General features: G+C 41.5%; 1 protein-coding gene across 4 annotated transcripts in view; it reads right to left on the minus strand.

Annotated features, from left to right (window-relative positions):
* Peli2 (pellino E3 ubiquitin protein ligase family member 2) overlaps positions 1-21,491 on the minus strand; it is a 117,015-nt gene that overhangs the window by 54,821 nt on the left and 40,703 nt on the right. For 2 of the 4 annotated variants that reach the window (XM_090344970.1, XM_090344972.1), the window contains exon 3: positions 1,714-1,815. The exons of 1 other annotated variant lie outside the window; for it this stretch is intronic. In XM_090344970.1, coding sequence (XP_090201096.1) covers positions 1,714-1,815 — 102 coding nt within the window. Of the gene's footprint in view, positions 1-1,713; positions 1,816-19,358; positions 19,495-21,491 lie in introns of all 4 variants that reach the window. One more of the 4 variants, XM_090344974.1, reaches the window with a different exon arrangement.

A 21,491-nucleotide genomic window follows, 5' to 3' on the forward strand; every position in this document is an offset into this window, starting at 1 on the left:
AGATAACGTACTTAAAGTTCTTAGCCCACTGACCAGAACATAGTCAGCAGCAATCCACAGGGAAGCTGCTCTGATTGTGGTATGATGATAATTACAAGAATTTCGTGGTTTATACAGTCATTGTTCTGCTCTACCAGCCTTGGTAGCAATGGGAAAAATAGATTGTGAGGATGTGGCAATGTCAGCAAGTATTTAAGGGCGATGAGCAGCAGTGCAGTTTGTGGATCTGAAGGCGGCATGCTCATTCTGTCCTCGGCTGACTGATCTTCCATTGCCTCCCCAGGACTTGCCTGCAGATGTAGTCAGTGCTGATTTCTACCACTTGCCGTGCACGTCGTGATGGGGCACAACCAACCTGCTCCCACAACCAACCTGCTCCCAGGAAGGGCAACTCATTCTCACGTCACACGCAGCAAAGCCCCTGAGGATAACCCCAGACAAGTTTAATACAAGGAGTGACAGTGATCTGGGGATTCAGAAAACTCTTGACAGCACTCCATATCAAAGGTTAACAGGCAGTGCACAAGAGCCCCAGAACTAGAGGGAAACTTGTATTAGATGGATAAAACACTGAACCACAGGCAACAGAGGAAATGCCCAAGGAGAAAAGGCAGAAGTCTAAAAATTCTGTACGGGCTGGTTTAAAAACAAAATTTAAAAAAAGGCTGGGCATGGCAGCTCCCAACTACAATCCTAGCTACTCAGGAGGCTGAGATCTGAGGATCGTGGTTCAAAGCCAGCACACAGGCACTAAAGACCACTAAAGGCTGTGACACTTTTAACTCCAATTAACCACTAGAAAACCTTAGGTGGCACTATGGCTCAGGGGTAGGGCCTTGAACTGAAGAGCTCAGGGGCAACACCCAGGCCCAGGGGTAGGGTGGTAGCCTTGTGCTGAAGAGTTCAGGGACAGTGCCCAGGCCCAGAGTCAAAAACCCACGACCGAGACAGACAGACACACACACAAAATTTAGGGTTCTTACATGTCATTTTAAAACATCTGAAGGGAAACTGTTTTCTAGAAACCTAACACCATTAGCAAAACAAAGTTGCCTTTAATGGAAAATCAGAAATATCACACCCAGCCTAACACATAAAAATGAGCCATTTACTAAGCTCTGAAACAACTTACTGAAATAGTTGGTGTGACCCAAACAGTGGAGTTAAACTGGGAGAAAAGTCTCCAAAAGTTCAGGAGTGGAAGAAGTATTTCATCAAGTAAAGAATAAATCTAAAAATTTTCCTTGGAAAGGGAAAAGGCAGATGATATGAAAACCCACATTCTGTATAATCTTTTGCTTTTGATTAATTCTGATAACAAGTCACAGTCAATTTCATTTTGGTTTGGTTTTGCCTATATCAGGGTTTAAACTCAGGAACCCCAACTATCTTGGGGTCCTTGGCACTCTACCACTTGAGCCCCATCTCCAGCTCTGCTTTTTCCTCATAGTTAATTGAAGATAGACTCTCACAGACTTTTCTGCCCTGGCTGTCTGTGAACCGCGATCCTCCAGGGTTCAGCCCCTTGAATAGCTAGGATCACAAGCATGAGCCACCTATACCTATGGTTAATGTGTTACGATTGAGTAGAGGGACATACCCGAGGCACTAGCCCCAAGTCAGAAGACAAAGTTGCCACTGGCTCTAATGAAGTCAGCCTTCCTACTGCAAATGCCCTAAGTTAAGGAAGTGCGTGTCCCTTCAGTACTCAACCTTGTCAAGAAACAGAGAACTTGTAATTAGCTGCCTCTCTTCCATCTGGAAAGCATCTCTGGAAAGCTGACTGCAGATGGGTAGGTTATCTGTGATCTTCTCCTGCATCAAAACAATGATTACTGATTAGTTTACAAGAAAAAAAAAAAAAAGACTCTCCAGTTACCCTTTAAGCACCCATGTTACTTAGGACAACCAGTTTACTCTGGCTGCATTTACTGAATTGCTCCCTTCCCTACCATTGCTTCCTAACTCCAAGATCCAGCACACAGCACTGGGTCAGGAGGGCACAGTGAAGCCATTGGGGGACTTTGCAGCACCCCAAGACAGATGTGCTTTGCTTGGCAAAAGCCTATATTACTTTGGGAAACTTCAGAATGGTTTTGCTTTCAAAGTGCTCATTGTAACATTTATTGAGTCATTTCCATCACTTACAATGTCCTCGCTTACCCTCTGGCCGCTGTGTCCTCTAGGGTTCTGGCCACTATTACTATATGTGTTTATACCAGGCTGCAAGGCTGACTAGAATGAGAACTGACTCCTTAACAGGTGGCTCAGTAAACCTCTGTCTAATACATTATGAAGCCAATAAAAATGCTTAACCATTGCACTGCATTTTCAATCACTGCTTTGTCCTTCACTGTTCAGTTCTGCAAAATAAACATTTCCGTGATAAATAATTTTCATAAAGAATGCTTGTAGATCAAGGGAACATACATACCTCATCGTATTTTATGTATATGCACGTGCTGTCCATTTACATGGGTGCGCACAATTATCCTTTTTGTACCTGAACTACTTTGAAGTAATGTGTTCACATCATACTTCACCCCCAGATAATGCAATCATTTCTACAGAATCACAATGATCACACCCAGGAACTTAACATCCATTCAGTGACGAGGGCTTGGTTGTATGTTATAACCTTTCTAACTGTTTGACAAACACACTTTGGTAACATTTTTAAATACAGGATTCAAGGGCTGACTGCTCATTGCATTTAGTCATCCCTCCTCTTCCATCTCCCAATAAAGAACAGCCCAGCTGTCTTTTATTTAAAATTTGTTTTCACAGTAGACATTTCATTGTTGTTATCTGAGATAAGGTCTCACTCCATAACCTGTTCTGGTTTGATTTTGCGATCCTTTAGCCTCTCCAGTGCTGAGATTACAGCCATATACCATCTCACACAACTACAATGGACATTTTTTAAAGAGCCTAAGCCCCATGTCTAGTAAAATCCTGCCTATTCTACAATTATCTGGTGGCTGTTTGTGAAGATTCGGGTTAAAGATGTTATCAGCAACTTTGCACAGATGATGTTGTATGCTTCCCGTTGTGGTACCCCAGGGAACAATACTGAAAACCATCAATCTTGATCCTAATCAAGTCATGCCAGTTTTAGAAGCCCCACCCCAGTACCAGGATTCCAACTAACTGGCCCTTCCAAGTGAACAGGGATCCAAGGAGAAAGACAAACAACTGCGGAGACCAAAGGGCTGCATTAAGGCTTTTCTCCATGAGAACTTAGTTGACAGGTCACTGGGAAGTCAGAGATTTATACTTCTGTAGGAAGAGGTAAGATGCCATTATAGAACACCCAAAAACTAAACCAGAAGAGGAAAAAAAAATAGATCAACTATTATTGTAGTTTACAGCTTCTCACTACAGCTCAAAGAATTTATCTGGAGCCATATTATAAGAGAACAGGTTTCCAGGACTTCACATTCGTAAGGCAATCCTCTTTGAATTCACATTTAAAGACCAAAGCTTTATGATATTTTAATTGGTGTTTTATGACTAGATTTCAATAATAAAGATGACAGTGTGCCTCTTTGATGTTAAAAAAGAGAAAGCAGTAATAATATTCTATTCATATCCTACAAAATTAAGAAAACTGAAGAGAGGATACGTTAGGAAGGAAAGGGAAAAATGATGAAAGGAGTGGCATTAATCGGGATGCATTATACTTGTAAACTTATTTGATAAATGGTAAAACTACTTACACATTCAAAATACAAACAGACCTGTCAACTCCTCACAATTTCACTAAAGGACAATTACTAATGGTCTGTAGACAAGACAGCATCCATGAGTGACACAATCTGAGTATTTGAAATGAAAAGGTAAGATAATGGATGAAAATGCCGTTTCTTGCTATGGCCAAAATGATGTTAACAGTAGTCTTACAGGAGTTTGCTAAGGCTAGTCTGGAGTCAGTCAGTCACTCAGCCAAGAATCATCTTTGCCTCAACTATAGACTATGGGGCTGTCCATTTATGAATATGGCAAGAACTCTATAAAACATTAAAAGCCCATTAATTACACACCCAAGTAACTGTTGGATTGAATGGCAGTTCTATTATTCCACCACCTTTCCTCTTGATGTTTCTCCACGTTAGGTATCATTTCTGGTTTTAGTTGACATTCCTGTTGACAGTAACAGGAGAGTGAGTGTGGTTATGAAAGCACAGCTTGTCACCAGAAAGACCCAGACTTCAGTCTCTCCTCCACTTCTCACCAGCAGTGTGACCCTGAGAAAGTGACTTCAACACTGCGATTCCTGGTCTGGAAAACAAGAATGATAGGAGGCACCACTCCCGAAACTGTTGTGAGGAAAACTAGGGAAATACATGGGAAGATCTTAGCAAAACACCTGGCAGGCGATTAGCTGTCTGCATAGGAAATCTTGTAATCAACACAGCAGTGTGATATCCTAGCAGAAAATAAAAACAAATGCAAGCACACTCTATTTTCCTCCAGTAACAAAAAACGTATTTGGAAAATGCACCATGACCCACATTACCAAGAACATAAGCAATTCTACTGAGGCCTTGCTTTTTGCTTTAAATCATTGTTCCATGTTTGGGAGGACTTTCTAGTTCCAGCCAGACTGCTGACGGTCAGAAAATCTCAACTTGGAACAGACTTGCTGTCTTACCAGGTGTGTCTACCTGCTACCACCCATGTGAGGTAAAGCAGCTTCTATAGTGTGGTCCTCAATAAATGAGTCAGCAAAGACGTACCAAGCACCCTCTGTGTAGTCAGTAAGAGAGAAAAAGGGAGCTTGTAGTACTACTGAAATTCCTGGATCCTGCAAAGCTGGATGAAAATTCCATGTAAATGTTGAAGCAATAGCCGACTGGTTTGCCACATAAATTCATTTATCTGAATTTCCGAAACAGCTGTTACCTGTCTGCATAACCAGTTGGATTTATTATAAAATCAGGATGAATATGACAAACTGGCCATTAAATTTATGTGTTTATAAGGGAGATTTCTCACATACCTGCTACTTACAAGCTTGGTTCATTTGCTACTTGTACACTGAGATGCCAATAGAACTGGAAGCACTAGACGAATTTAAAGTATCATTTTCCATTTAAATATTCCCAATAATAAACTGTTTTTTAAGTTATATTTGGGAATGTATCATCTGTAATGAGTTGGATCTCTTCCAATGAAAACAAAACACAAGTAAGTGGTAATCAAGGTCCAAGCAGAACTGCCACATTTAGTTTCCAAACATAGTTATGTGGAGATATTCAGGACAGCCACCATGACTCAGATGTGTCACGTGATCACCCTCAGGAGAAAGACTGTGGGCAACAACATAGAAACTTTGGTATACTACTGACAAACAGTAAAATTGTGTCTGTGGGGGGAATTACTGTAGAAAAAGGGAAGAGACATGAGGTGAAATCAGATCTAAGAAAGTAATGGTTAAAAAGGAGTGACTAGCCAGTGCGGTGGCTCATGCCTATAATCCTAGCTACTCGGGAGGCTGAGATCTGAGGATCAAGGTTCAAGGCCAGCCAGGACACAAACAGACCTGAGACTCTCTCCAATTAACCTCTAAAAAATGGGAAGTGGGGCTTGTCTCAAGGGTAGGGCAGTAGCCTTGAGCTGAAGAGCTCAGGGACAGCACCAAGGCGGAGTTTAAACTCCATGACCCACAAAAAAAAAAAGAAAAAAAGAGTGAAATTGAAATCTCCCTGTAAAGAGCTGTGTAAATTTTTTTTAAAAAAAGAGAGAAAAAAAAACAAGAAAAGTGTATGATATTAGCAAGCAAAAAGGTGATATAATTAAAGACATGAATGATGAAGAAAATACAGGTGTATTTTATACAAAATTTAGTAAACCCAGAGCCAAAGGAATTTTTTTTTGCTTATTTAACAAAAAGGACAAAAACAAGAGTCAGTTTATGCCTAGATACACAAAAATCAACAGCACACCTGCTTATATGAAGATTTTTTTCACCCACAGTCTGCTTCACTAGGTCCTCTCAGAGTATGAACATGCTTTCTTATCAAATCTCTGAGAGGTTATACAAAATATCTCCTGGACCCCCAAATTCTCACCTAGCCCACCATTTTGGCTATTCCGCATTGTTCACGTCTTCTCCAGGGAGTGGCCACAGCTTTAGGCAGGCTCTTTCTTGTCACATGTTGAACCTTGGCTACCCAAAGCTTATCTCTATCCCCCAAATCTGCTTTGGCCCATGCATCTAGTCACACCAACAGCTGCAGGGAAAGGGATGTGGAGAACAAGGGGGAAGTGAGCAAGAGAAAGAGAGAGACAGAGAGACAGACAGACAGGCAGACAGACACAAGTGGTATGACAAGTCCACACGGACAGAGTGTTGTCAGTGGGGCCTGATCACACACTTCCTGCAGCCCAGATAGTGGCATAATTGCCATCTCATGGTCTGGTACTAAGAGTAGCCAGAACTGAAGACTGTTTTGTGGCTCAAACTACACAGTGTATGTGGAGATAAAAAGTACCTCTTTAGAAATTAGAATCCATTTAAATTCTAAAGAAAGCCTCATTCTACTGACTGGGAATGCCACAGAGACGTGGGCCTCCAGCAAGGAGTGACCTCCAGAGGAGGGGACCATCCTGACAACCACATGTGTGGACCACAGCCCTCAGGGACAGCCTGAGAACCCTATCCTAAACTGCCTGTGGACAAATCAGCCTTTCTGACAGAAGATCCACACTTGAAACCACAAAAGCATCTTCACAGAACCACGCCTAATCTAAGAGATGGTTTAGGGTAAACAAATGGCGAAGGCAGGAGGGTTTCTTTTGATGAGCAGTGTGGAATGTTAAGATGGAGTGAAAGGATCTCCACGGCCAATAAACACTCTTAGCTGGGCTGCTGCATCGCAATTCACACTGCAAACCTGTCCAATAAGAACAGATGCTGTGGGCCGGGAGTTTGGCCTAGTGGTTAAAGTGCTTGCCTAGCATGCACAAAAACCCGGGTTCGATTCCTTGGTACCACATACATAGAAAAAAGCCGGAAGTGGTGCTGAGGCTCAAGGGGTAGAGCTCTAGTGGTGGAAACCACTTCTGCCTCCAAGTAGCTGTGAGGGTGAGAGGAACCTAGACGTTGGGAGCAGGATAAATAAGACAAACTGGAGCCTCAGGAGGGCGCTACACGGATAGGAAAAGGGGAAGCAGCTTTCTCTTGGGAGCTATGGTGTGGTGGATCTCCTCCCACGGGGAAGGTGAAGGGCGAGGGATCTAAGACACCAAAGACACACACAGACTGAGTAGCCAGGGGTCCTGAAACATGCTCAGCCAGGCCTGGCCAGAGGCTGTGCATCAGAGGCTGCTGCTCATCTGGATGTAATGACCTTCCCTCTGCAGAAATGCCTAAAAACTTTTCACTAAAAGCTGCAGGCACATGTGTCGGGGAAGAAACATTACATTAATGAGCACTCAGTTTACGGTTTTCGTTTGAATTCCCATTACAGGGAGGTGTGGGCTGCCACAGTCATGAGGGTCACTGCAGAGCACTGTGAGGGATGGGCATTTTAATTCCATACCGCTGCCTGCAGAATTTTAGGAACAGCGACAACACTCGCCCCTTACTTCCACCGACAGAAAGGACAAGATTTTTTAAAATTTTAATTTTTATTTTTTTATTGTAATTAATAGAGGGGTTAGTTATATTCACCAGATAGAAGGAACATTACTTCACACACATTGATACCCCTTCTTCTCATGTTTTTGTCCCCATTTCCCTCTTCCCATACCTTCCCCTCATCTTGTTCTCCCCCTTCCCTTTCCTATTTCAAATAAACAAATAAACGTATATATAATATACCAGATTACAAGATAAGATACTGTAACAATATGAGAATAACCAAAGGACAACAAAATAACATAGTACATTAAGAACAACTTTCACTCATTACATAGCTCTTGTTTCCATATCCTGGAGGTCCTTCCATTTAGCCTCATCCTAGATGGCCTAATATATCTAGGTTTTGAGCTACTGTAATCCTCTGAGCTAGGAAAGTCCAAGTTTTGTACTAATTGTTACAAAATAAGGGAAACCATTGAGCCTATGTTCCTTTGGGTCTGGCTTACTTCACTTAATATGATTTTTTCCAAGTGAAAGGACAAGATCTTAAATGTATGATTCCCTACTAACTGAATTCTGAAGCAGATAAACGGGATGAACAGAGTCCAAAGAGCATGGAGTAACTCCATGAAGATGCTGCGCTGTTGCTGGGACTTGGGACCTTGCCTTACACAAAATGAAGAACTAATTAAAGCATATTATTCAACTGGGCAATGTGATATCACTGGCTAGACACAGAGTAGGGTAAAGGAGACAGAGTTCTATGTCACCTTAAAAACATACTTTGCACTTAAGTCACACATGAGCTTACATGGGGCTTGTGCCTATAATCCTAGCTACTTGGGAAGCTCATGTCAGGAGGCTATGGTTGGAGGCAAGCTTGTGGCTTCAACCATCAACTGATCAAAATTACTGGAGTTAGAGGGACTTCATGATGTTCCAAAAAGCGAAACTTGGAATTTGCCACATGTCAAGTACTAGGCTGAATCCACATACATGATGTGAAGGCACATACTATTGTGCTACAGTAACTAATTCGCATGGCTTTTATATCCCATTATGAATTACAGATGACTGGAAAACTGCAAACAGGAAAATACTTCATCGTTCTATCTGAGGCACTTGGGCACGGATTTTGGTATTTGCTGGGGGACTTGGACCAAATCCAAATCCCACACAAATTCCAGGAAAAGTTTTACTCTTTTATTTGACACACACAAAAAGCTTACAGTTAATTTTGAAAACACACATTAACAATATGTTTCTAAACTGAAAAGATGTATTCTAAAAGCCAGAAAGCCTATAAAACATTTAAAGAGTACCTATCAATCATTTGATTTGGAACGAATTTCTACAGACTTTATTTCCATCTACAATCTGGAGAGGATAATTTGGCAGCATGTATTATCAGAGAAGATAGTATACTGATGTAACCTACTTCAAGGATGTTTTGGTTTGTAGGCAGATGTTTATTTGCAGTTCCTTCCCCTCTTCCTTTCCCACTGTCAGATTTTAGGGAAACATTTTTTTCCTTCCACATAACTTGTTGTCTTTGTCACACCCCTGAATATAACTCTTGTTCTTCATCATCTGGAATCAGTAAACACTGACCCAACCAAGGCCTTGGCAAAATGAACACATCCTGTCAAGTCAGATAAAGCACTGATTTCAGAGGAAGAAGTGTCCATTGACTGAAGCAAGAGAGGAAGGCATCACTCTTATCACCCATTCCCCTGCCCCACAGGACTCCCACTGCCCTATCCTGTGCTGAGGACATAGGTCTTTACTTGTATGCCAGCCCTGGAAAGACAAGAGGCTCAGAAAACTGAGACCAGTCCTTCTTAATTAAAGCTGCCTTTAAAGCATCCCCCTCTGTTTCCACAAAGCCTGGTTTAAAGTCATGATTCCTGCTACACAGCACTCAGTTTCGGAAGGAAAAGGAACACCGGGGAGTATGATACCCACTCACTCCCTTCCCTCACTGCTTGCCAGAGGATGTAGAAAAGTGGCTGATGAAGATGAATGTGCCAATACATTTTGTCCTTTACGGCTCTACCTGGATCTCCATTCAGGAGAATGTTCAAATGTTCTTCTAAGTCCTCCTCCTGCCAATAGTGCTAGTTGAATATTCTGGCACTTACAATGCACAGAGACCAATCCTGAGACTAAGCACTCTACATGTATCCAATCATTTATTCCACTCTAATGGCTGTGTAAAACTCTTTTCTCTCACTTAAGGAGAGAAGAGGCCAGAGGATCAGAAGAGTCAAGTTTCGGATCCTAACTCCAGGGTCTTAGCTATTAACTAGATTCCACGCTAACTAGAGCTGAATCTAAGTCAGCTACTCAGGAGGCTGAGATCTGAGGATTGAGGTTCAAAGCCACCCTGGGCACTAAAGACCTTGAGACTCTTATGTCCAATTGGCCACTAGAAAACAGGAAATGGTGCTATGGCTCAGCCTTGAGCTGAAGAGCTCTGGGGCAGCATCCAGGCCCCAGAGTTCAAGCCTCATGACCAACCGAAAAAAAAAAAAAAAAAAAAAAGGAATCTAAGTGTTTTTAATTGGAGGGACTTTGTACCCCAGAGCCATCCTATCTACTAAGCAGAGGCCAAAATCCTGCTGAGCACCCTCTAATGCATTCCCCACCCCTGGGTTATCCTGCCCCAAACTCAATAGTGCTCAAGCTTCAAGATGCTCAGTCCTCAGTCTCAAACTGAAAACAGATCCCTCAACTTCCTAGTAGTGTTTTTCTCCACTATTGTTATTCAGTGTGACCTACTTCAGCAAAAATACAGAACAAGGAAGACATACTAGAAACTTACCGGTGTAATGAAAGACAAAGTGGAATAAAGTTTGGTAAATTGGTACGCACAACTTTATCCAACTTTTCTAAGACAAGCAAAAGTACCTTCCTGTTCGACAAAAATAAAAAATACTGACATCATTAAAACAAAGAAGAAGGGCCAGGAGTTTGGCCTAGTGGTAGACTGCTTGCCTAGCATTCACAAAGATCAGAGTTCGATTCCTCGATACCACATACATAGAAAAATAAAAAGTGGGAAGTGGTGCTGTGGCTCAAGTGGTAGGGTTCTAGCCTTAAGAAAACCCAAGGACAGTGCTTAGGCCCTGAGCTCAAGCCCAGGACTGCAAAACAAAAACAAAAACAAACAAAAAAAGCAAAGAAGGTGAGAACCAGTGTCAAAATTTAAAACTGATTTGACATTACAGTTGGAATGGAAAAGTTTTCAAAATTATAGTTTGAATGGCAAGTTTTGAACACAATATAAAGTGGGTAGTATCTTGGTTGACTCTGAGGCTAGGAAAGCAGACAAGGAAAGGAGTTTTCTGTGGGTCCTGGGAACACTCTCTGGGCAAGTCCCCTGCTCCAGTGGATAGATAATACTGCATCTAACATCAGCACAGAGCCAATTCTGCCCTTCTCTAGGGCAGGTCACCCTCTTAGACCCCTCCAGCTATTCTGTGACTCATTACTGCTCCCAACCTGTCAAGTCTCATTTACCCATATGAGTCCATTTGGTTTGGTTGTGAGGTAATGATTCATTTTCAGAAAGAAGAAAAAAACACAACTGTCCAGAATGCCAGAAACGTGTTTCCTGAGAAAAGCTTTCTTCCATCTCTGCCCCAAAGTTCTTAAAAACTAGTTTGTACTTAAGTGAAATTATGGAAAGGGGGTGAAAAGCAAGAGGTTCTAAACATCAGCTAGCTTGACACCCACTCTTTCAGTTCTGTGTCAGCATAGGTCCTGCTACAACTTACAGCCTGCTGGTGACTGAAATTCACGAGTAGCCATAGCCAAGTCAAGACAAGGGGATGGGCACGAAGAAACAGTGATTCACAAAGGAGGTAGCCTCTAGGGCCTGTTATTTACCTTTCAGAAAACTTTTAAGAATGGTGTGTGTGTGTGTGTGTGTGTGTGTGTGTGTGTGTGTGTGTGTAATCAAGGGAGTAAATTAGGGATTTTCTTTTAAATAATGAAATAGAGCTACAACCGCCAATGAAAATGAGTATCTATGCACTTACAAAGGGAATCATTTTAAAGTCTTTTCTCAAAGCACTAATTACGTTGGTGATTCAGTCTATAACATAGGTATCAGAGCAGTGTTTGAAAGACTGTGTGCTTCCACTCTGTCCTGAAATGGTATTACAACAATAGCTACTAAATTCCCCAGAACCCCTGACCAGGTAGGTGTGTATCCTGTCTACTCCACCTAATCCTCACTTGTGACTCCTAAGAAATCTCTGCACTTAGAGGGCGGTCCTGTGAAAAGCAGAGCCCAGGTTCCAACCAGGTTCTACTGACATCAGTCTGTCACTCTCCCCTCCTGTGTCATTCCTCTTCCTCCTGTGTCAAGCAGCTCTCACAAATGTGAAAACTAAGAGAAAAGTGTAATTGATTACATTCTTTTCAGAAGAGGAAAGCAACATGCCACAAAATTCCAAGTTGAGCATAAAATGAGAGTTTTTCTCCCAAATATTCAATATTGTAAAATTACTTTTGCCTTTAAAAGCAATCTAAGCAATATTCTGAGTGGGTTGTTTTTTTTTTACTTGTACAACAAACAGCTAGATTTTAAACTGCTACAAGCCACAAATGTGGATATTAGTAGCCATGGTTGGCTTTATTTTGACTTTACATTCTCAATTAAAAATAACTTTTAATAATTTTAAAAAACTCAATTGAGGTTTTAGTGCTCTCAAAATTTTGAAGCACAGGGCTGGGAGTTTAGCCTAGTGGTAGAGCGCTTGCCTAGCATGCAAGAAGACCCAGGTTCAATTCCTCGGTACCACATAGATAGAAAAAAGTGGGAAGTGGTGCTGTAGCTCAAGTGGTAGAGCTCTAGCCTTGAGAAAGCCCACGGACAGTGCTCAGGCCCTGAGCTCAAAACCCAGGACTGGCAAAAAAAAAATTGAAGCACATTGGTTATTAGAATAATCACACAGTAGAATATTAAATAGTAGTGAATAATCTGAAGCAAGATAGCCTAGGGAAAACAAGGGATGGTAAATGGCTGCCAGGAATTCAAAGACTCAAGCTTAAAGCTTGCCCATATACGTCCCTTAAGATGGAGGGAACAAAGTCATTCTAGAGGAATAAAGCCAGACGGATTAGGGGGAAATGAAGTACAATCAACTTGCAATAAATACAGGAGATATTCCTTCATGTACTTCTCCCAAGATGAAGGGAACAAAGTCTTTTAGGGGAAAATGAAACAGGATAACCTAAGATAACTGAGGCCTGGTGAAGGCAACTCAGAAATACAGTATTTAGAAACACGGAAGTGCCATCTTTGCTTCAAAGAAAGACAACAACAGGATGCTTTCTTCCTGAGGGATACATTCCTCACCCCAAGAACTAGCACTTGTCTGACAGGACGTATGCCTTTCTGAGAAAAATGCTTCCCCAAACTTATGCTATCTCCTGCCCCAAAATGCAGATAACACGGTGCCTCCTCGTCTCAAGGATCTGTCTTACGGCGGGATGCATTCTTACCAGGAAAAAGCACAAGGGAACACCAGGTATGATTAGAGCAAAAACAAAGCACCTATCTTTGCCTTTATCCTATAAATACTCTCCAACTGCCCAAGGACTGAATGCGCGTGCGTGTGTATGTGTGTGTGTGTGTCTGTCTATCTGTCTCTGTGTGTCTCTGTATCCCCCCCTCTTGTGTGTGTGTGTCTGTCTGTCTGTCTGTCTCTGTGTGTCTCTGTATCCCCCCCTCTTGTGTGTGTGTGTGTGTGTCTGTCTGTCTGTCTGTCTCTGTGTGTCTCTGTATCCCCCCTCTTGTGTGTGTGTGTGTCTGTCTGTCTGTCTCTGTGTGTCTCTGTATCCCCCCTCTTGTGTGTGTGTGTGTGTCTGTCTGTCTGTCTCTGTGTGTCTCTGTATCCCCCCTCTTGTGTGTGTGTGTGTCTGTCTGTCTGTCTGTCTCTGTGTGTCTCTATATCCCCCCTCTTGTGTGTGTGTGTGTGTCTGTCTGTCTGTCTGTCTGTCTCTGTGTGTCTCTGTATCCCCCCTCTTGTGTGTGTGTGTGTGTGTGTCTGTCTGTCTCTGTGTGTCTCTGTATCCCCCCTCTTGTGTGTGTGTGTGTGTCTGTCTGTCTGTCTCTGTGTGTCTCTGTATCCCCCCTCAGAGAGTGTGCCACTGCCCTTCAGTGTGTTTGCCTGCTTTTTGTCTGTTGTTTGCTTGCCTGTTTGTTTACTTACATAATAAAGCTCTGCAAAGTCTTCTTATCATTGTGACTTGTCCAGAAATTCTTATTCAGTGATCAGAGTCAAGACCCTGAGTAAAGAGTGCCTATATTTAATGGGAAGCTTCACTAAACCTCTTCTCCGTCTGATGATAAAACTACTATATACAATATGGGATGCACGGGGTATTTCATTCACGAAAAAAAGTCAGGACAGAAGAGCACACAGTCTGGCTCTATGCACTCATTACCAACCTTACAGAAAAGAACCTATGATGGTGACCTCGTGACTGGTTGACATTGGACAGTAACCTGGAAGAGGGGGGAGATTTTTTGCAGTGCTGATAATGTTTTATTTCTTGACCTGGGCATTGTGTAAATGAGTGTGCATGTTTTATGAAAACACAGCAGACTATTTATACTAATAATATATATATATTTTAAAGACAGGATTCAATAGTGCTAGGGCTAGGGATATAACACAATAATAGGGCACTTGCCCAGCACATATGAGCATATAACCCTGGGTTAGCTCTCTATCACTGCAAAATAATGAGTGGATGGGTGGGTGGATAGATGGATGGAAAGAAGGAAGGAAGGAAGGAAGGAAGGAAGGAAGGAAGGAAGATGGGTAAAATCTGTTTGCCATTCCTTTGTTTTACGTATTAAGATCAGTAAATTGAACATTAACTTCACTTTGCTTGGAAGACTTGAATATCAATCTATTTGAAGCTAAAAAAAAGAATTTTTAGATATATAATACTAGGTTGCAGAAGAAAATAACAGAAAGTATATATTTTTTAATTCCTGGGGGGTGGGACAATTGCCAAAATTCAGGTTTATAATTTCAACTGGCACTATAGAACTTAACTTTTTTTTACACCTATTCATGTGAAACAAAATGTTAAATCCACATTGAAAAAAAAATGGCAGAACTATTCCTTTGTTCAGAAAGCAGAGAATAAAATGAATGTTGGTGGGCTGAAGAATGCATGAGGAACTAAAACCAATTTAAACCAGACGCACTCTCACATAAGAATGCCTTATCAAAGAGATTTCACCTTACTATATTTTCTCCAATGAGGAAATGCACTGATTTTTCAAAGTTAGTGGGTTCAATAATTCAGAAACTGCTCATTATTAAAGTTTCACTGCTGTGAGTCAAAGAAAATGATAAATTTAAGTTGTAAGCTTTAAAGAGGAATTCTACATTCAAATCTTGAAGATGCAGTTTTAATTTTTAATCTGTTAGCTCCAAGTGTTTTATATAACTGAACCACAAAGTATGGATGCTAGGTTTCATCATCCTGAGCCTATTTACAAGGTTTACAACAGCTATTAGCACTTTCCAGAGAAACTATATATTAGATCCCATTATCAATCACTACCATGAAGCAGACACATGGTACATTCCAAGTGTCACTGGAATCTAGCTGCAGGCCAACTGTATTAGCATTACCAGGAAAATCTGCTGTCCCAGCAAATACCAAAAGCAGGTGAAGTCAGGCCTCACCTTCAGGAATCTTGTTGTTCAGTGTGACAAGTCAGCTAACGATTCCAACATCGCATCAAGAGCAGTTGAAGAGTAATACAGAACAACACGCTCTGTGAGCTCAGGAAGGAGCAGGGGACACTTCCTGGGAGGAACACACAACTGGCCTAACTTTAAATGGGTGGTGGGAGTGTAGGTTAATACAAGGCTAGTACATAACTAAGCAAAGGTGTAGTGTGAGGGAAGCATGGCCACCTGGAGGGCAGAGCAGAGTGGGGAAGGCTGGCTGGCTCACCTGGAACCAGAAACGGGACAGACAATAACGCACACAGGAACTGCACCTGCCTCCTCCAGTTTTACTAAGATCAAACCAAAGATTCCTGAAGCCAATATCCATGCCTCACCCAGAAGATGGGTGTGGTCAATCCAGAGCTTAGAAGCAAATATTCCTGTGGATCAGTCGTAATAAAGCAGGACTTCAAAGAGACTAGAATGCTTTCTCACAAAAGGTAGGGAAATCATTCAGCTTAATGCAAACGGTGTGGCCAAACAGGCTACAGGGCTCTCCACAATGGTTCACACCTGTAATCCTAGTGATACCACAAAGCAGATTTCAGGAGGACCTCATTTTAGGCTACTTTGGGCAAAAAGTTAGCTAGATCATCAGTCAGTCAGTAAGTCACCCCAGCTCTGAAGCTGATGGTGATAGAAAGATTGTGGTCTGAGACCAGCCCAGCAAGAACACAAGAACCTACCCTGAAAAATAACTGAAGCAAAAAAGCAGAAAGAGGCTCAACTGTTAAGAGCACCACCTAGCATGCACAAAACCCTCAGTCTAAACCTTAGTATGTCCCCACAAAGACCTCAAAAACAGACAGTAGATGATAGCCATTCTAAGCCAGCCAATGACACCAGCTCTGCTGACCATGACTTCTAAGCAGCACTGAATTTATCTGGATGCACCATTTGTCTGTCATATTCCCCTCCTAAGCAGCCCCCCCCCACACACACACCAAAACAAAGCAGCTCTTTAAACTCAAACCTTTATCACCATTCCTTTGGTAGAAAAGGATCTCTGCAGAGCATCTATTTCAGAAACAGTACTATTATTCTTATCTATACTAAGCAACTTCAGTTTTTACTGCCAAGAATCATACCAATTCATTTCATCTTTACAGTAAAACAGTTCCTATTTGGAAATGAATAGTCTTACTCTTCAGAGGAAGAGAATCAGAAGAATTCAGCTCTGGTCCTGTCATAAGAGCCTTTTCTCACCTGCCACCTACAGCAAAAAAAAAAGGCGGGGGGCAGGAAACATACCCAACTTAATGGCCTGAGAGAACTTGGGCTTTTCTGGATGTCATTAAGTACTAGGTTTTTTTGTGGGTCATGGGGCTTGAACTCTGCCTAGGCACTGTCCCTGAGCTCTTCAGCTCTTCAGTTCAAGGTTGCCGTCCTACCCTTGAGCCAAGCCCCACTTCCTGTTTCCTAGAGGCTAACTGAAGATAAGAGTCTCAGGTCCTTTGTGCCTGGGCAGGCTTTGAACCATGTAAAGAACTGACCAGTACTACAAGGTATTTTGTATTTAATTTCCCATAAAATCATATGTACACATTTTACCTTTCTGCTGTTAAGGTACCATAAAAGTTACCAGCTAGAAATAATACAACTGTCCTTTAGATGTGCCTATCACAAAACCAGCAGGCCTCACTGGTTACTCTGTCAAGTCTCACACATTTTCTTTCTTGTAATAGGGCTCAATTTATAAAAATTTAATTTTCCTACGGCTTGCTATCTCACCATTTCTGCTGAAGTGAACATTCAAGTCTTCTAAATGGGATTACATAAATAATACAACATAGTACCTGTATTACTGTTATTCCATGTCCTTAAAGTGGCACTGAAGGACAGGTGGCTCACGCCTGTAATTCTACCTACTTAGGCGGCTGACACCTGAGGATAGTGGTTCAAAACTAGCCCAGGCAGGAAAGTCTATGACTCTTATCTCCAACTAATCACACACACACACACACGTAAACACACACACACACACACACACACACACACACACACACAGCACCATTGCTCAAGTAGTAGTATGTCCACTAGTCTTGAGAAAAAAAAAAAACAACCAACCACTCAGGGACAGCATCCAGGTTCTGAGTTCAAACGTCAGGAATAGCACTGGAGAAAAAAAACATGACATTGATGTGCCTGCTGTTTATGTAAAGAAACAAATTTTTCAAGTAAACCTGTGAAGTGGTTTATTTGGTCTCTCATTTAATCGTCCACAGACAATAAAGCAAAGGGAGGCTGTACCTAACAGAGCCATCCCCAAGTATTCCCTGGCATCAGTGGGGACAGCACTACACTCTCAGCTGTACAAAATTCATAGGGTTCTCATGTGAATATTTCCCACTGAAGCACTTTTCTTCAGTGTAACAGCAAAGTTTAATATACTCACAATGTTGTTCTTCCAGCTCCATAAAAACCAACAGAAACCATCCCATTCTTTTCAGTCTTGAATATTGTACTTCAAGTAAATTATTAAAATATTTCTATGAGAAAAATGGCTATAGCTTTGTCAATGATGACTTAAATTTTACTGCCTGATTTGTAAGTTTTCCCAGAAATGCTTTTTTTTTCATCTTGGCAGATACATGTTTTCCAACCAACAGGACCATAAATCTAAATTGACATTCATACAAAAGCTACTTTTTGAAATTCAAATCCTTCATGTCAGAAAATGATTTTAAAATGCAAAACATACTGTATTGGTACTTCATAAATGCCTTTTCCTTTGTTTTATGAATTTTGATTAATACAAAACCTTTTGGAAGTTACTGTTCTCATTCTTTTGAAAACATTCATCTTTTATTGAAATGTTATTTCTCATTCTAGAAATATGAATTATTTGTTTTAGGTTTCCTGTTTACTAGTGTCAAAAGATACTCTGGGCTGTAGTTTATACTATTATTTCCTTTTTCTTCTGTTACAGATTCAGATATTTATGATATCTGAAAGGATAAATCTTACCTAAATATTTTTGTCTCTTCTTATGGAGCACTTCCTTAAATTGGTAAAGATTTATGATAGTTTAGTTCATTAAATTAGTTTTCAAAAGTATCAAACAAACAGCCATGAATAATGGTACATAGCTTATATACTATGCACTTTGGAGGCAGAGACAAAAAGATACCAGGTTGGGGGCTGGGAATTTGGCCTAGTGGTAAGAGTACTTGCCTAACATGTACGAAGATCAAGGTTCAATTCCTCGGTACCACATACATAGAAAAAATCTGGAAGTGGTGCTGTGGCTCAAGTGGTAGCACTCTAGCCTTGAGAAAGCCCACGAACAGTGCTCAGGCCCTGAGTTCAGTCCCCATGACTGGCATAAAACAAAAACAAAAACAAAAACAAAAACACACCTATATAAAAAGAAAAAGAAAAGGATATCAAGTTCAAGACCAGTTGGGCCTACACAGCAATACTCTATGTCTCAAAAAAATAAATCAAATACTACACACCACTAATTCTAGAATTCAATACAGTAACAAGACAGAAACCAAAATAAGAACAATTTAAACCCAAGTACTTAAAAACAGTAGCAGCTAGATAGGCTGGGAATATTGATAAACTCATGATGCTCCTAAAACAAAACACGGTTCTAGCTTCATGTGGATGTTGGGAGGATGAGGTGTCTTCCACCACCAGGATATAGGTGACAGCATGTCCTTCAAAACTGGACTGTACCCTGTCAAACTAGAGAATGCTAGTGAGCTTACCTGGAAATTCTAATGCCTTGACAACTTCCCATGACAGTGACTACTCCTGGAGCCCTACTGGATCTCAACTTGGCATCAACTAGCAGAGTGACACCAGCTTAGTCGGCTATCATTTGGATATGTTTTGTCCTCAAAGGTTCATGTGTCAATAGCTTAGTCCCCAGTCTGGCACTGTCCTTTGCAGGGATGAATACTGGCCTCACAGAGTAGGTGAGGTCAGGAAGACAGAGTTAGTTACTGTGAGAAGCCAGTTACTTTGAGAGACTTGTTGACAACAGCCTTTACCTGAGCTTATTTCCTGGCTCACACTCGTGCCTCTTCTGCATATGGCCAAATCCCTTTCCTCTTGCCCATCATGTTTCCATGCAGCCAGGATGTGGGCATCATAATGTTCAAACCTTCCAGGCAACAGATCAACCTCCTGATCAAATACAATAAAGTTCGACAAAAACAGGCTGAAGAGCAGTCCTGGCAATCGTATTAAACAGCCTTAATCTTTCCCTCAACTATCACTCGGAGACTACTGATATTTTCCATCCCAAAATATGTGGACTGGAACAAAATGATTTCCAATTACTTTTTGAAAACACCCAAAAAAGGAGATTTCAATAACGCATAATCTAAAAAGGGAAAAGCATGAAGAATTTTCCATAGTAATAATACTGTTGCTAAATATAGCATGCTGCTTGAAAAATATCCCCCATCAGGCATCAGCATTAGCATACTGTTTACTGGTAGAATAACAACAAAACAGCTGCCTCCACATCATAACAATATAAATGAGCACATGTAAGCTGGGAGAAAAAGCTCAGTCACATCACTGTGCTCCTCCAGCCAGCTCTGATCTCTGTACTCTCCTCGCCAATCCACCTCCACCTTCAGGTGGCACTTCACGCATGCCACCTGCTCACAGACCCTCCCTGTCTACGCAATCCACACTCCTGCCGCAATGCACGATCTCTTATGTATTCAAATGACTCTTCATTGTGTGCGCACTCACTGGACAGTCAGCTCCAGTTTACTTCAGTCTCGCCAATCCCTGGCATGATGCCTGGACATGGAAGGTGCTGAATAAATATTTGTTCAAAAAAAGGGTGAATAAATTAATATGCCCTAAGTCTCTATGTAACAGATCTGCCAGAAGTAAAATAGAGGACCTTTGGGATTTTTTTTTAAAGCACATTATATAATCAGAGAAATATCTCTATTCCAAGAGCAAATATGTATACAAATAATGATTATACAACAGTAGTATACATTGGCCATTCTAATATGCCTTTGTGTTGAACAATGACATGCATGCATGGGAGACTCAAGCTCCTGTTTCACAGCTGTTAATCCCAGAGTGTAAGGCAGAGGATAAACACAGCCAAAAGGCACAGGGTTCAAATTTTAACACACACACACTTCTGATTAGAAACTTCACTTTACAACTCAATCAAGATGTACCTTTCATTACGATTCAGATTTCCAGGCTAAGTAGTTTTTGTCAGGTACACTATACACACTGGCATTCTCAGAGAAGAAAACCAGCCCTGGGACTCACAAAAAGAGAATCTCAGGAAAGCATCAGGGAAAGATAGAAGCCAACAACCACTTCAGAGCAAGACAAGCTAAATAAAGAGCTGCACATTGATGACAGGGGATCAGAAAGTACACACACACAGGAATAAACAGACAATGGTGTCTGGGAAAAGGAAACAAAAGTAAGTTTTTCATTACAATCCTATGAACCACCTGGGGGTCGGGGAAAATGACAGAGCTAGGTACCAACTCACTGAGATATGTGGAGGAGTGGACTGCAGGTCTGTTTGTAAGCTCAGCAAAAGTTGGGGAAGAGGCAGTTTGCGTAAATAAGGTCAAAAAGAGACAGGAATGAATGCAGCAGAACAAATTCATTTGTAATTCCACAAACTCTTTTTTGAAGAGACCCAAGAGAATAAGGATACATTACTTCACAATCAGATCCTTTTATTACAGCAGTATCTACTTTGTTTAAAAGGATTTAGGAGGGAGCTCAGTGGTAGATGGCTTACCTGGTATGCAGAGGCCTGCAATGCAATCCCAAACGTCACATACTACACAAGAACACAACTAGATTCAGATACATAAGGGACTTTGTCCACAGCAGAATGGGGTTACAAAGTTAAAGGACAGAACAGAAGGAATCCAACAGCAGGGGCAGCAAGGCCATGCTGGCTAGGGATGCAAGGCTGAGAGAGACCAGAAGGAAATAAGGTTTGAGACTAAGGTCCTAGGATCATGGAGTGCAAAGAGTGACCGACCTAGTCACTGTCCAAACCATGATTCAGTACAAGGCTCTCAAGATCAACACACGAAGACAAATAAAGTCAGCACTGGACAGTGATTAGCTCACAATAAATATGTGTCACTTGGCTATCTCCATTGTCCAGGGGT

The sequence above is a fragment of the Megascapheus bottae genome, chromosome 14 (assembly GCF_031878675.1).
Source record: "Megascapheus bottae isolate mThoBot1 chromosome 14, mThoBot2.hap1, whole genome shotgun sequence".
Lineage (NCBI taxonomy): Eukaryota > Metazoa > Chordata > Mammalia > Rodentia > Geomyidae > Megascapheus > Megascapheus bottae.